The following is a 15,908-nucleotide window of genomic DNA, read 5'->3' on the forward strand; positions in this document are numbered from 1 at the left end:
GTGAATGACACGGGGACCACAGAAGTGGATGGAGAAAGTAGCTGCCACGTGCATGGCTCCAGAGATGGCCCCTCTGACTCAGATGCCGGTGACTCCATGGACACAGGTTCTGATGTCCATGATGATGTCATAGTGCAGTGGAAGGCAGATGGCCACATAGTGGTCATAGGACATCACCATGAGCATGGACAGCTCAGCAGAAACACAGGTCATCAAAGCAAAGCACTGCACGACGCATTCCCAGAGGGAAATATTCCCACTGTGCGTGAAAGAGTTGTAAATGAATCTTGGGACAGTCACAGTAATGCAGCAGAGATCCAGCAAGGAGAGATGCTTCAGGAAGAAATACATGGGGGACCGGAGACTGTCATCCAGGGACGTGGTGGTGATGATGAGCATGTTGCCAGCTAAAGCCAACAAGTAGAGAACGAAGAACAAAGAAGCATAGAAGATTTCTAGCTCAGGCTTGGCAGAAAACCCATGAGGAGAAACATGGTGAAATTAGCCATGGCCCTTCTTAAATTTTAAATTGATGTTGGCTGAAAGACAAGTGGAAGCATAGCTGAAAATTTTAGTTATTGATCAATTGAAACATGCTACCAGTCACTGTCATATCACTGTATCACTGTCATCCCATTGCTCATTGATTTGCTCTAGTGGGCACCAGTAACGTCTCCATTTGTCCCTGTAGCATGCTAGTGTAGCCCAATGGCGTCTGCTCACTCCATGAACACGAAGTGCATTGGCAGCCTCTCCTTACTTGTCCTTCCCAATGCTGCTGTATTGGGGGCTCTTTCAGGGTCAGGGGAATGAGTCTCATTATTGTTACTGTTTGGCATATCGAATAGGCACGGGTAGCCTGCCAGGCTCTACTGTGCGAGATTCTACATCGCTCTCCTCGGAGCTTTGCTTTGTAGTCTCTGAATCTTGGCCATTGATGAGATTACATGACGCCGGGGGTGCTTTGTGGATGTGACTGTGAAGCTACTGGGAAATGGGGGATCTGGGTGGAGGAAGCCCAGTCCCGATCCGAGCAGGCTTGGAGATCTCAGTCATGGGATCTCCATACCTGGGTTCCTCTGTCCGTTCCTTCATGGGTGAGGCTTGTCCAAACATGTGGAGTGGCCTAGAGCACGGTTGTGCCTGGGTTCTGGAGGTTTTCAGCTGCCAGGGCTCTGCTTGGGACTAGGAAGGCCCCCTCTGAGGGGTCCTGATGAAGACAGCCTGGCTCGGGGGCAGGAGGTTCTGCCACGCTATCAATAATGAAGTTTATTTAATAAATAAAAAAAACACTACTTCCTGTTATAAAGATGAAGGATTTTATGTAGAGATAATCAAGGCAAACAATTGTAACAGTTGCTTGATGTAAAATAGAAAATCATTTTTTAAATGAGATATAAAGTAATTTTATTAATGAGACAAAGGCATTGAATCTTGAAACTTATTCATCTTCAAAATTTTATTTAATTCAAAACAAGCATTTATAAAGAAAATTATAATTTATCTATACTTTCTTATTAATATTTCTACTATTTGTATTTCACTATAACTACTCTGATTTTTTGCTACAATTTTATAATTTTGTTTTATCTACAGAGTAAAATTGTTAAAAGCAAAATGCTCTTATAGTTTTCTAGAAGTTAAAGATAATCTGGTGTCTTGGGCATTGAAAGTTTTATGTAATACCCTGGGGTCCACACTTGCAATTATATTGGGTTTTCTTGAAACATATTTTTCTGTTGAAGTTATTTAATGACCGAATTACTGGGGATACTGCTCTATTTGTGTTAATTGGATTATATAATAAAATAAGATTGCTTTTTAATTTTAGTATACCGAATAAGACAAATTAAATCATTTAAATCAATTTAATAACTGGAGATTAATTTGATTTATAATTTGATCTTAGTATAATGCACAGGATTTTCTTTTTTTTTCATTTTTCTTTTTCTTTTTTTTAATTTTTAATTAGTGAATCACCGTCAGGGTACAGTTACAGATTTATACATTTTTGTGCTCATGTTTCCCTCATACAAAGTTCGAGAACCCATTCCTTCACCAGTGCCCATTCTCCACCACCGGTAAACCCAGCATCCCTCCCACCCTCCCCAGTCCCTCTCCCCCCACCCCAAACTGCCACTATGGCAGGGTATTCCCTTTTGTTCTCTCTCTCTGATTAGGTGTTGTGGTTTGCAATAAAGGTGTTGAGCGGCCATTGTGTTTAGTCTCTAGTCTACATTCGGCACGCGTCACCCTTCCCCCTCATGACCTCCGACCATGTTTTACTTGGTGCTCCCTTCTCTGAGTTGCCCAGAATGAGAGACCAGCCTCCAAGCCATGAAGTCAACCTCCTAGTACTTATTTTTACTATTCTTGGGTGTTAGACTCCTAGTCTATTATTCTATATTCCACACATGAGTGCAATCTTTCTATGTCTGTCTCTCTCTTTCTGACTCATTTCACTTAGCATGATACTTTCCATGCTGATCCACTTATATGCAAACTTCATGACCTCATTTTTTCTAACAGCTGCATAGTATTCCATTGTATAGATGTACCAAAGTTTCTTCAACCAGTCATCTGTTCTAGGGCACTTGGGTTTTTTCCAGATTCTGGCTATTGTAAACAGTGCTGCGATGAACATATAAGTGCAGATGTCATTTCGAGTATACTTTTTTGCTCCTCTGGGATATATTCCCAGAAGTGGTATTGCTGGGTCAAATGCGAGCTCAACCTCTAGTTTTTTGAGAATCGTCCATATTGTTTTCCAAAAGGGCTGAACTAGTCGGCATTCCCACCAGCAGTGTAGAAGGGTCCCTTTCTCCCCACATCCTCTCCAACAGTGGTTGCTTTTGTTCTTTTGGATGTGTGCTAGTCTCTCTGGTGTGAGGTGGTATCTCATGGTTGTTTTGATCTGCATCTCTCTGATGATTAGTGATGCAGAGCACTTTTTCATGTGCCTTTTGGCCATTCATATCTCTTCCTTGGAAAAGTTTCTGTTCATTTCTTCGCCCCATTTTTTGATGGGGTTGGATGTTTTCTTCTTGCACAAGATTTTCATTACCTTTCATTAAAGAGAGGATAAAATGCCAATAGTTTGCTGTCAATGAAGCAAAGAAATATCCTAGTCTTTTAAAAATTTAAAAATTTAAAAATTTTGTAGTTTCGGCAACATGGTCATAACAGTACTAAGGCTTATAGTATCTGTATACAAATTTATTGCATCTCACCATCAGCAAAACATTCAAGCTTCTCGGTAGAAGCTTGTCCCTTTGTCACTTGTGGCCTGCCTCTGCTTCCCCACTCTCTGTTCCCCCAATGTTTTGTAACCTGAGTTTGTAACCCAAGGCCAAGGGTTTGTTCATTATTAGATATTATTCAATACTGTTTGATACTCTTGATTTATCTTTCTATGTCTCATAAAGAAGTGAGATCATCTCGTATTTTTTTTGTCCTCAGACGTATCTCACTTAACTTGACACCTTCAAGTTCCATCAGCTTTTCAGCCAATTGCATGATTTCATCTTTTCTCAAGGCTGCATAGTATTGCATGATGTATCTATATAATAACTTTTCTATCTATTCATCCCTCATTGAACATTTGGGTTGTTTCCCCATCCTGGCTATTGTTATAAGCATTGCAATGAGAGTGATTGTGCATAGTTGTCTGCTGTCTATTCCCTCCAAAGCAAGGAAAATTAGAACGGATGCTTTGAAAGGTATTGCTAGGTGAATGTTATAACTTTCTTTTATCTCATTGTAACTTGATTCTTTATCAAGACGGTTGATGCTTTGTGATGTTGGGCCACACCCAGTGGCTTACTTACTCCTGGCTCTGCACTCAGGGACACTCTTGCAGTCCACAGGGGACCAAACGGGTGCTGGAGATTGAATTGCATCAGTGCCCTACCCACTGGGCAATCACTTCGGCCCCTCTCAGGATGGTTTTCCAGAAGAAATCATTCCAAGCAGGCCTGGAGGGCCTGGATCCACCACTGGCGTTGTTCAGCCTGTTGTGTGGGAACCATCTGATCTACCCCAATGGGGATTGTAGGTCCTGACGGTTACACCCGATGGTGCTAGAAGAGCTAATTACACCTGGGATCAACTCAGGCAATTATATACACTGTGTATGTTTCCTACCACTTTAAATCATATTTCTAACCCACTTTTTTTGTGATTTTTAATTGCTTAATTTAGTCATTCTTTGTAAAATTGTGCTCTTCAGTGTGAAAATATAACCTTCAGGTCACTAATTCTGCTTTCCCTGTTGAACGCATCCAGCAAATCTCCCATTTTAATTTTCACAATTACTTTTTATTAGTTTAAAAATCTTATCATATGATACTTTTGGTTTGTTGTTGTTGTTGCTTTTTGCTTTTTGGGTCACACCTGGCGATGCACAGAAGTTACTCCTGGCTCTGAACTCAGGAATTACTCCTGACAGTGCTCGGGGAACCATATGGGATGCTGGGAATCGAACCCAGGTTGGCCATGTGCAAGGCAAACACTCTACCTGCTATGCTATCACTCCAATCTCTACCATATGATACTTTTAGTATTATATGTTTTCTTTAATTTTTATTCATTTGATCATTAAATGTGTATTTCTAATATTCTCACAGATTTTAATTTTATTTATTTAGTTTTTTTTAAACCACAGTTGGTGTTGCTCGGGGGCCATTCCTGACTGCGCAGGCGTGAGCTTCAGCAGCTCTCAGCAAACCATATTTATTACAGGGAAAGGCCAGCACCTTGTGTACACCTGCCCTATTCTGTAATCTGGACATTTCCCCCAGGAGTAGAAAAGTAATCCAGTGCATTTGAAAAAGAAAAATATCACTGTATCACTGTCACTGTCATCCCATTGCTCATCGATTTGCTCGAGGGCACCAGCAGCGTCTCCATTGTGAGAATTGTTGTTACTGTTTTTGGCATATTGCATATGCCTCTGGGAGCTTGCCAGGCTCTGCCGCGCAGGATACTCTCAGTAGCTTGCTGGGCTCTCCAAGAGGGACAGAGGAATTGAACCCGGGTCGGCCATGTGCAAGGCAAACGCCCTACCCGCTGTGCTATCGCTCCACCCCCCAAGCCAAAATTAAATAATAATGATAATAATAATAATAAATTAAAAGAATTACTTGTATTCTTTAATTAAATATCAAAGTAGCATTAGTACTTTAACTGTTGCTCCGGAATTTGACATTGGACTTACTTTGATAATAGCTTGCTCCAATATGCTAAGTCACAATCAAAATCCTACAGTTTTAAGGATTTTACTGCTTTCAAAAGTTAATGAATATTTCATAGGACCCTGTTTATGATTTTGTTATCAGTTATTTTTGTTGCACAAATTTTCCTCTGTAATTCTGAAAATAAAGTCTTTTTTTTAATCCACTTTTGAGATCAGTCAATAGTGGGATATGAATGAGCACCTGAATAATAAGAATATAAACTGTATGCTGTTTCACTCCTTCCGGTATTCACACTGGTCTTCTGTCATGGCTTTAGAAGGAAGGTGAAGCGAAGGAACTAAGAATTTTATTTCACAAAATGTTTCTGGAATGGAAGACATGAAAAATTTTCTCTTCTACAGTCCTCATTTCCATTAAAATAATCTGAACTGGTCAGTAATAAATGAAGCTTCTGTTGCTCTATGTAATCTTTCCTTCCAGAATTCCAGGAAACTCCCCAGAGCCCAGAAACTTCTTTCCCCCACAGGACAAGCTGTCACATCACCAGCTGACCCTGGGGGCAAGGTCTGGTCTCTGTAATGGAGTCTCCCCCTACAAAATCTGGCTACGGAGAGAAAAACCGTCCATTTTAATCCTCCCTTTGCCACCAGGGGTTAGGCTATGAATTCCCTTCGGCAGTAGCAGAGTTTCTGCGTGTTTGGGATATTTACATCATTTTATAAATACCCTTGGGCCCAAACTTGCAATTATATTGATCTTTCCTGGGTGATTTTTAAAACATTGAACCAGAGTGAGATACACGTTACAAAGTTGTTCATGCTTGGGTTCCAGTCCTACTCTGTTCCATCATTCCGTCACCTGCCCCTTCACCAGGGTACATGTCCCACCACCAATAGCCCCAGTTTCTCTTCCGCACCCTCCCCTCCCGTGCCTGCCTCTATGGTAGGCAATTTTCTTTTCTTTCTTTTTCTCTGTGTCTCTGTGTCTCTCTGTCTTTCTGTCTCTCTGTCTCTGTCTCTCTCCTTTTCCTTTTGGGCATTATGGTTTGCGATACAGGTACTGACAGGTTATCACGCTTCTCCCTTTACCTACTTTCAGCTCTCAGTTCTTGTCCACAATGATTGTTTCTAAGTGTTCTGTCCTAGTGGTCACTTCTCTAGCTTAGCTGCCCTTCCTCCGCCCCCCACCCCACCACTTGTGCCCAGCTTCCAACTGCTTCCAGTCATTCCTCCCGGCCCTTGTTTCTACTAAAATAACTACGTTGTATTTTTCTTTGTATCCCACAAATGAGTCCAATCATTCTATTGGACAGTCAATCATGTCTGTCCCTTTCTCTCTGACTCATTTTACTCAGCATTATACTCTCAATGTCCACCTATTTATACGCAAATTTCATAACTTCATTATTCCTGGTGACTGCGTAGTATTCCATGGTGTAGATGTACCAATTACTTGATCCACTCACCTATTCTCAGGCACTGGGTGATTTCTCGAGGATACCTAGTTTTCTGAGGTTTTAGTTTTAGTTTTACTCACTTAACTAATTAATGGAAAAATATCTTCTGTTTTAACTAAATTACTTATTTTTTTGTGTGCTGAGAATCAAACCCACAGCTTCATAGATGTCAAGAAAGTACTCTACCACTCAGTTACTCACATGACTTTATAGTTTGGGTTGTGTTTTAAAGTCAGAATTGCCAACAGACTAAATTTAACATAAAAATTAATTGCTTAGATATTGATTTAATGTGTATCACAGCATTTAATACTATAATTCCATTTATGTGAAAAGGGAGTAAATGAAGGAATAAAATAGTTCCAAATTTTGTACTCCTAAATATCAAAGACATTTCATATTGAGCCAATAAGTCACATACCAATGAAATAATGAAATAGCTCCAAATTTTGTACCCCAAAATATCAAATACATTTCATATTGAGCTAGGAAGTCACAAATATCCACTAAAAATCATCTAGGTATTTATCCACTGGTAGTATAACTACTATAAAGTTATTTAGTACTATCCAATCAAAGTCATTGATTGATGATCACATCCCATTTAGAGTATTGATTTCTTTTTTATCATTTTTCATTTTATTTTTAAATAAAATTGTTTATTATGATTTGCTACATTCAATATTCTAACACCAATCCCACCACCATTGTACCTTCTCACCACCATTATTTTCAATTTTTGCAACCATCCCTCAAGGAGACCCCTATAGCAGGCCCTGAATAATTTATTTTATATATATATGTATATATATTTTGCTTTTTGGGTCACACCTGGCGATGCACAGGGGCTACTCCTGGCTCCGCACTCAGGAATTACTCCTGGCGGTGCTCAGGGGACCATATGGGATGCTGGGAATTGAACCTGGGTCGGCCGCGTGCAAGGCAAACGCTCTAACTGCTGTGCTATTACTCCAGCCCCTATTTTATATTTCTTGTTTAAATAATTCACTAAAAATAACCCAGAAATGTTTCCTTAGAAGAAAGTGTGTGAGGATTGTTGTATCTCACCATAGAGTTCTTAAACCCTTGTATAAGAGATTACTAACATGTTGTTACAGGTTAAAACTTGTATGTTTGTTTCTATTTTGTTAATTGAGATTGGTTGCTTTCAACTTTGCATCTCATCCAATGTGGTGTTCTACTCCTGGTTCACCAGTGAAGTAGACTTTGAGATGTTGTTCAGTCGCAGGAATTATTCACTCCCAAAATTAAATTTTTTTTAATGGGGTGATACAGCAGGATTGTGACTTTGTGTGCTTTTATGACTCATCCTACTGTGGTGTCTAGAAGCATCTCTGCAACTTGTTGATCTCTTTTGAGACTTATATATGAGTTGCTGGACCATGGCTTGTTAATGAGCTTATTAGGCACCAGAGGCAGTTCATGGACATGACTGCCAGGCTTCCAGAAGAATAGGGAGATGGGGGGGTGGTAGCCTGTCCCCGACTCCTTGAAACCTTGGAGATTTTAGCCACAAAACCCGTGTATCTGAGGGTTTTAACAGATTAATTTCTGGATGAGGCTCGTCCCGAGCTGTGGAATCCATCATGAGTGTGGCAACAATTGTGGAGTGTAGAGGCTTTTGATTACCAGGGCTCTGTTAGGGCAGGTGCTGGGCTCACCCACCCACCTGCTGGGTGCCAGGGAAATACAGTATTAATTTCTGAAGGTGAGAGCACTCCAACCAGCAGTGAGCGAGAGTTCCCTTCGCCAGCCCTGCATCATTTTCCTGTAGGTCATGCGCACTGGTATGGGGTTAGAAGTTACTGTCCATTGAGCTGCATTTCCTTGATAATCAATGATAATGAACGCCTTTTCATGTGGATTTTGTCCATTTTGTGTCTGTTTCTTTGCTGTGCAGTTTGGTGAGTTTTTAATATGTATCTTTGATAGTTGTCTTTTGCCAGATGACTGGTGTGGGAGTATTTGCTCCCATGCAATATGGAACTATTTTATCTTAGACATTGTTTCTTTCACAGACCAGAAAAAATTTTAGGAATTGAGGGGGGGGGTGTTGGTGGACATCAAGCAGTGCTCAGGGTTTAGTCCTGGTTCTGCACTTATTCCTGGTTCTGCCAGAGATTAGATTCCAGCTGGCCACATAGAAGGAAACTGCCTTACTTTCTGTTCTACCTCTCCAACCCCATGGAATAGAAGCATTGTGGTTTCTATTTAGGCTTAATATCAGTGTTTTTAATCCATTTTGAATTGCTGTTTGTACATTGGTGTAAGATATGGTTCTAGATTCTTCTTTCTTTTCTTCCCCCGCTTTTTGTTTTATAAATAGTTAACCAGTATCCAACATCATTTTTTGAAGAGACTTTTCTCTTTACATTAATGCTTATATCAGTAATGTTTTCATCCATCCATCCATCCATCATAGGGTTTATGTCTGAGCTCAGAAGTCTATTCCATTGATCTGCAAGGTCATTGATGGCACTGTTTGGATTACTATAGATTTGTGATATAGTCAGGGAAACAATACCTGACATCTTTTTTTTTGGTATTGTTTCGAATATTGGGGTGTTTGTGGTTTCATATATATTTAGTACCATTTGTCCTGTGTTAATAAAGAATGACATTTAATTTTTTTTAACTGAACCTCTGTGATTTACAAAGCATTTTAAAAAGTGTCAACTTCCTTTCAACAATGTCCTCAGTTTCCTTCTTCTCTTTATGACAGGTACATTTTTAGTTTAGTTGTAGTGTGGTATCACGGTGTGAATACTGAAAGGATTTGCATTAAATCCTTCTAATGCCTCAGGTAGACCAGTCATTTGTGCAAGGCTAATCCTTTTAATTTATGAACGCAGAAATATTTTCATTTCCTTGTGTCTTTTAAAATTTTTCTTTGTTAAAATCTAGTGTATAAGTCATTCACCTTTGTTAAGCTGATTACTAGGTGCTTCATTTGTTGATGCCATTTTAGATGTGATTTTTACTTTTAATTCCTCTTTATTGTGTTATTTGCATAGAAAATTCAGCATTCCATTGGATACTGATTTTTGCTTTACCACTTTACTGTGCTGGTTTATTGAGTTTTACAGAGTGAAGTTAAACATCTGATGATCTCACTCATTTTCAGAGTTAAGGAAACAAAGTCAAGAACTGGATAATTCCCAATGGAAACAGCCTTGAGATAAAGTCAAGAGAACAGTTGTGTAGGAAGTGTGGGGAAGGGGATCTTGAAACAATGCTGGAGGGATGGAGGCATCTGCTGGTGGGCATCTTATAAAAACAATGCTCCAGAAAGTGCACAGTCGCATTAGCGGCTGCACGACCTCTTATAGCCTAGTAATCCCTCTCAGAGAACCTGATAAGGTACCAAGAGCATCCTGCCCACACAGCAGAGCCTGGCAAGCTCTCTGTGGCATATTCGATATGCCAAATATAGTAACAATGATGGGTTTCATTCCCCTTACCCTGAAAGAGCCTCCAGTGCGGCACTGCTGGGAAGAACGAGTAAAAAAGAGGCTGCTAAAATCTCAGGGCTAGGATGAATGGAGTGCCCATTTGAGCAAATCGATGATCGATGGGATTACAGTGATACAGTGATTATTAAAATATAAAAAATAAAAAGGGAAATAAAATTTAAAATCTAAATATAAGTAGTAAATATTTATTATGGAGAGGCTGCAACATTGAGGAAATATCTCAGAAAACAAAATATTGACATTTAATAACATGATAAAATTGAAATATCATATCAAATTATCTGGACATTTTTCTGCTTACATACTGTACCTGCACAGACTATTTTCCAAATGACAAAAGCTTTCAGCATTATTGTTTTACTGGTGGTGGGATTGGAGCTGGGATATTGTAGGCCTGAGACTAGTCTCCTGTAAATCACCTGTAAATCATGATGCATAAAAAGTAAATAAATAAAATGTAAAAACCTGCATTTCTTTGGGTCTCCCAGATTATACGTTTCTTTAAATATTTGTCCCCTGTGAATGCAAAGTAATCCAATACACCTGGAGAGGCAAAGCAAATGGGATATGGGGTTTTTCAAGGTGACTTCATGTGTGATTGGAGTCTCAGGGAGTTGATAGAAAATTACTGGGCTTTGAATAACTAATGATGCAAAAAATCAGTGTTTTCTCTATCTTAGGCATCATACATGTAAAAAAGTCAGGAAAATGAGCTTTGAACCTCATATACACTATTTTCGATGACTACCACATAAATTACCAGGGACACAAAACTAAGTTGATGTCTAAAACGTTATGTATGTTGCACTATTTCCAAACTTTAAGTTTGGAAACTTAAAGTATCCAAAGTGTTTTTATAGAATAAAACTGAAGGATAGTTTATGCAGTGGCCCCAAGTATGAATGTTTTAGTTCTTTCAGCAGCACATACACAAAAAGATTTCATCAACCAACCATAAAAATCAGTTAAAATGAATATTTATGTTTGATTAGCATATGCTAATTTTACGCATACATATTGAACTTGTCTCCTGATTGAGAATGAATAGAAGTAAATGCTTCTTTTCTTCTTTGAAAAATCTTTGTTAGTGCCAATTTTATAGCTTTATTTCTCAGACTATAAATCACTGGATTGAATGTTGGGGGAAATACTGTGTAAAGAATAGTGAGCAAAATGTCCAAAGAAGATGGAGATTTCGAATGAGGTTTAAAAAATTCAAAAACAACGGTAGAAAAAAATAATATGACGACAGCGAGGTGGGGGAGGCAGGTGGAAAAGGCCTTGGCTCTGCCCTCCGCAGATGGCATCCTCAGCACCGAAGAGAATATCTGCACGTAGGAGAACCCAATAAATACAGAACAAAGAAGTGCCACCGATGTCAGGAAGACAGAGACACCCACCTCACTGATATAGTCATTGGAGCAGGAGAGTCTCAGGAGCTGGGGGATGTCACAGAAGAACTGATGAATGATGCGGGGGCCACAGAAGTGGATGGAGAAAGTAGCTGCTGTATGCATGACTCCAGAGATGGTCCCACTGACCCAGACGCCGGCGACTCCATGGACACAGGTTCTGACATTCATGATGATTTCATAGCGTAGGGGAAGGCAGATGGCCACGTAGCGGTCATAGGACATCACCGTGAGCATGGACACCTCAGCAGTACCACAGGAAATCAAAGCAAAGCACTGCACAATGCATTCCCAGAGGGAAATATTCCCACTGTGCTTGAAAGAGTTGTAAATGAATCTCGGCACAGTCACGGAAATGTAGCAGAGATCCAGAAGGGAGAGATGCTTCAGGAAGAAATACATGGGGGACTGGAGACTGTCATCCAGGGACGTGGTGGTGATGATGAGCATGTTGCCAGCTAAAGCCAACAAGTATAAGACCAGGAACAGACAAGCATAAAAGATTTCTTGCTCAGGCTTGTCAGAAAAACTCATGAGAAGAAACCCATTCATCGTGAAATTGTCCATAGTCCTTGATTTCTTGCTGCGGTTAACTACAACACAAGGCGAAATCTAGTGAACAGAAATAATTTATTTTACTTTTAATTTTTATAAAGTTGCTCACAATGATTTCTTACATTTAATATTTCAACACCGATCCCACCTTCAATACACCTTCCTACCACCATTTTTCGAATGCTTCGATCCCAGCTCCCAAAGCCTTCACCCAAAGAAGAACCTAAGTACTTTATTTTGTATTTCTTGAACAAAAAAATATTTTATAACCTCATGCTAAGCTAGAAAGTTTGGGTAAGAAATTGACATAATGACTTCCTCACTATAAATCTGGAGAAGTTTTAAATAGTGATAATGATCTCAAGCAAATAGTTACATTATCTATGTGGAAGGTACGGATATTGTTTATGGAAAATTGTAAGTTTTCTCATTGCTATTTCAATCTTACAAATGAGCAAAGTATAGGTTCCTAGGACAGAAATGAAAAGAATGAAAGTATAGGATGCTGGGACAAGGCAGAAAGGATTGTTAGGTCACATGTTTCGTCTGAGCCTGAACTAGAATTTTATTTTTCTGCTGGAGAATTTGGAATTTGGGGGTTACTTGGTTCTAGGACTCTCCCGGTGATGCTGGGGGTCATTCCCAGCTCTTGGGGGTGTCTGAGAACCAGTTGTGCAGGATCAGAGTGTGGGATTCCTGCATGCAGAGCACTGCTGAGCTTATCCTGAAATTGATAAATTGAAACAGGCAGTTTCTGAGCACTGCCAGGTGAGCCCTAGAGACCCCCAAGCACTGCTAGGCTGAATCCAGCGTGACAGGATCCTAGGGGTACCTCCTCTTGGGCTCGAGCTCTGAAGTAGAAGCAGCAGAGTTTGCAGAATATTGTGGGATTGGCCCAGGGGTCCCCTGGACACACATTGGGAAGTTTCTGCCCTCCCTAAGTGAAAACAAAAATATTCACATTTGTAGGATAACATGGGGTTTGTCCTTTTAGCCTTGCCTTAGGGAACATAGTTTATCTTAAAGCAATGTCCTTTCTGTATGGACACAAGAAGATAATATTGTGCTTGTAACTTGGGAGTTGATTGACTCCAATAATATTTACTCCTGTGCATCTGCTTTCTTAACTCAGTTGTCCTCAGTTTCTAGCACCCAAAAGCAGGGTCCCGACGAGGGACAGGATGGATCCAGGGCAAGCGGTAAGTTCTGTGCTACCCTGGCATCGAGATGGGCCAGGCCAAAGCGCCACAATACTCAACTATAAGTTGAGGCCATGATCATGGACAATGCTGCCATGATCCAAAGGAAACACGAGACTAGGACCCTGCTGGGGTTAGGAAGACTAACCTGGCCTGAGGACTGTATAGTGAGATGCCCTCAGGAAGAACCAAAGTTTATATCTCTTACTGTGCTCATACAGAATGACATTGCTAGAAATATTAGAAATATTAGAAGTAGGTTTACTGAAACTATTTAAGCAGATTACTAGCTCACACCCTGACACACTCTTGTTTGGAATCACTCCCTTGAGTGGATCTCCTTAGATGAGATTTCCTTAGATGAGATTTTGTTAAGAAATGGTCTTAGCCTTCTTTGTTTATTTGTTGATGTTAAACCCACCTTTGTGCCACCGCCCTATGTAATTTGCTATATAAACTAAGACTGTGGGGCAAAGGGGGGCCAGACTCAGAAGCAGAGAGAGAGTACAAAATAAACTGATCGAGCAACCAGTTTGGCCTGCTTCCTTCCGTCGCCTTCCCTCGACCGACAGCACACACAGTGGTTCTGGAGCACCGGACGCGGGCGGTGAGACAGAGCCACCCCGGAGAGCCCGAGAGTACACGCGCCCCCTCGGTGAGCTTTAGTTTTTTACACACTTTCACATAAAAATATATGTACAGGAGCAGAACTGAGAGCTTGCGTTGCACGTACCTGATCCTTATTAGATCCTTGGTACCACATGCCTCCCTCACAGTGTTGCTGGTCCCGAGGTCCCTGGGCACACCTGGCTGGCCTAGGCGCTCCCTGGCACCGGAGGGCACAGCAGCACCTCACCCTCTGGCCCTAGAATGGGGTCACCTGCTCCTGTGTGCTAGACTCACTGCTAATGGCTGCAGGACCCTTGAGAACTGCTGGGAACCGCCCTCCCCATCTATGGGGTTATTCGGCCCATACACTGCTTGTAAATAGGCTTCTACAACTCTATTCAGGTCATCTCCAACCTTCCTATTTACACATCACTACAAGCACACAACGGCTATTCCAGGAGGTCGCTCATTTTGTCCATGCTTGAGGGCAAAAGCTCCTGATGCTTTTTCTTCTCCTTTAACATTTTTCCTTGGAGTGAAAGAAAATTAGTAGCTGGTTTTCCTCTTAGATGGAAACAAAGGACCGGACAGGAAAACTAACCTTGGAGCCTGGGAAAACTGTGATGGCCTGTAAGAAAGGGAAGGAAGGTAGGAGGTGAGGCGAAAGGGTGTAAAACTCTTTTCCTGAATTTCTAGAGTCTATTAACCAGCACACAACTAAAATGTCAACCGATAATAATAATGAATGTTTTCTCCAGAAAAATGCTCTATTTTGTCATTTGTTTTGATTTTTGTGGCAGGTCAGCAGTGCTCGGGGACGACTCAATACTCTGTGCTCGGAGGTTGGTCTCTGCAGTGCTTGGGGAGCCCCAGTTTCCTGCTGCCAAGCCTGTGCTCAGTGTGCTGCACTGTCTCTCTCACTCCAGAAAAACACAATTTCAAAACAGTGTGTACTGACAGGACCTATACAGTCACGATGATACGCTCACAATCACTGTGTAAATACAAAACATCACATCACGTGCCCTGCAAACCTAATTTCCCAGTCTGCAAATTTGAAAGAACTCTCTGTCCAAAGAGTATTGTGAAGGGTCTTGAGCGATAGCACAGCGGGGAGGGCGTTTGTCTCGCACACGACCAACCGGGGTTCAATTCCCAGCATCCCATATGGTCCTCAAGCACTGCCAGGAGTAATTCCTGAGTGCATGGGCCAGGAGTAACCCCTGTGCAATGCCAGGTATGACCCAAAAAGAAAAAAAAAAACCCAAAACAAAAAAAACAAAGAGTATTGTTAAAATACAAGAAGGTTGGTGAAAAAAACAATTTATTTGAGATTTCAGTTGAAAATTATGTTGTGAAATATCATTTTTACCCAACAAATATGGAGTGGTTTATAAAGATTTATTTCAAATTTGTAGATTAAATACTGATAACTAATGAGAAAGTCACCTGTACGAAAATAGTACAGTAAAATCTGTGTATTCTAAGAAAAACAGTCTGGAGTTAAATCAATTTTAGATCTACAAAACACTTAAAATAAGGCACAGACTAATCAGTACTGAAGACTATTATGTCCATTTAAAATTAGTTCACTAACAAAATCCATTGAGAAATCCTAAAATTGATGAATAATTACTTATATAATAAGATTTCAGAAGGCTCTGAAAATAGGATGTTAATTTCTTTTTTTTTGATATGGAATCATGATCATTCTTGGAAGTAGGATATATTATACATATCTGAGGATCTCAAAATATGTGACTAGATAGGAATGGAATTGATATAGAGTATAAGGAAAAAAGACAAATAACAAGTAATTATTTCTTACTGTGAGTGTATGATTATATTTGTTGCTGAATTGGAAGATTATTTAAGCCTGAGATTGGTGGAGCAAAGTTAGCCGATAAGTGGTGTCCCCAACACTAAACAAAACTAACCTCTCAGCACATTTGCTCATTGTTGGGGTGATGGTGTTTGAGCATGTGTGT

General features: G+C 40.4%; 1 protein-coding gene across 1 annotated transcript; it reads right to left on the bottom strand.

The window, feature by feature from the left end:
• Window positions 1–11,149: 11,149 nt before the first annotated feature.
• On the bottom strand, window positions 11,150–12,124 carry LOC129402269 (olfactory receptor 14J1-like). Its single transcript, XM_055128134.1, has one exon. It carries the CDS (start codon window positions 12,122–12,124, stop codon window positions 11,150–11,152), a length of 975 nt encoding a protein of 324 aa, XP_054984109.1.
• Window positions 12,125–15,908: the final 3,784 nt, after the last annotated feature.

This window comes from Sorex araneus, chromosome 2, assembly GCF_027595985.1.
Source record: "Sorex araneus isolate mSorAra2 chromosome 2, mSorAra2.pri, whole genome shotgun sequence".
In the NCBI taxonomy this organism is placed as follows: domain Eukaryota; kingdom Metazoa; phylum Chordata; class Mammalia; order Eulipotyphla; family Soricidae; genus Sorex; species Sorex araneus.

Bases quoted from the DNA above. Each gene is read 5' to 3' on its own strand.
- LOC129402269 (XM_055128134.1), bottom strand. From the start codon at position 12,124: ATGGACAATTTCACGATGAATGGGTTTCTTCTCATGAGTTTTTCTGAC.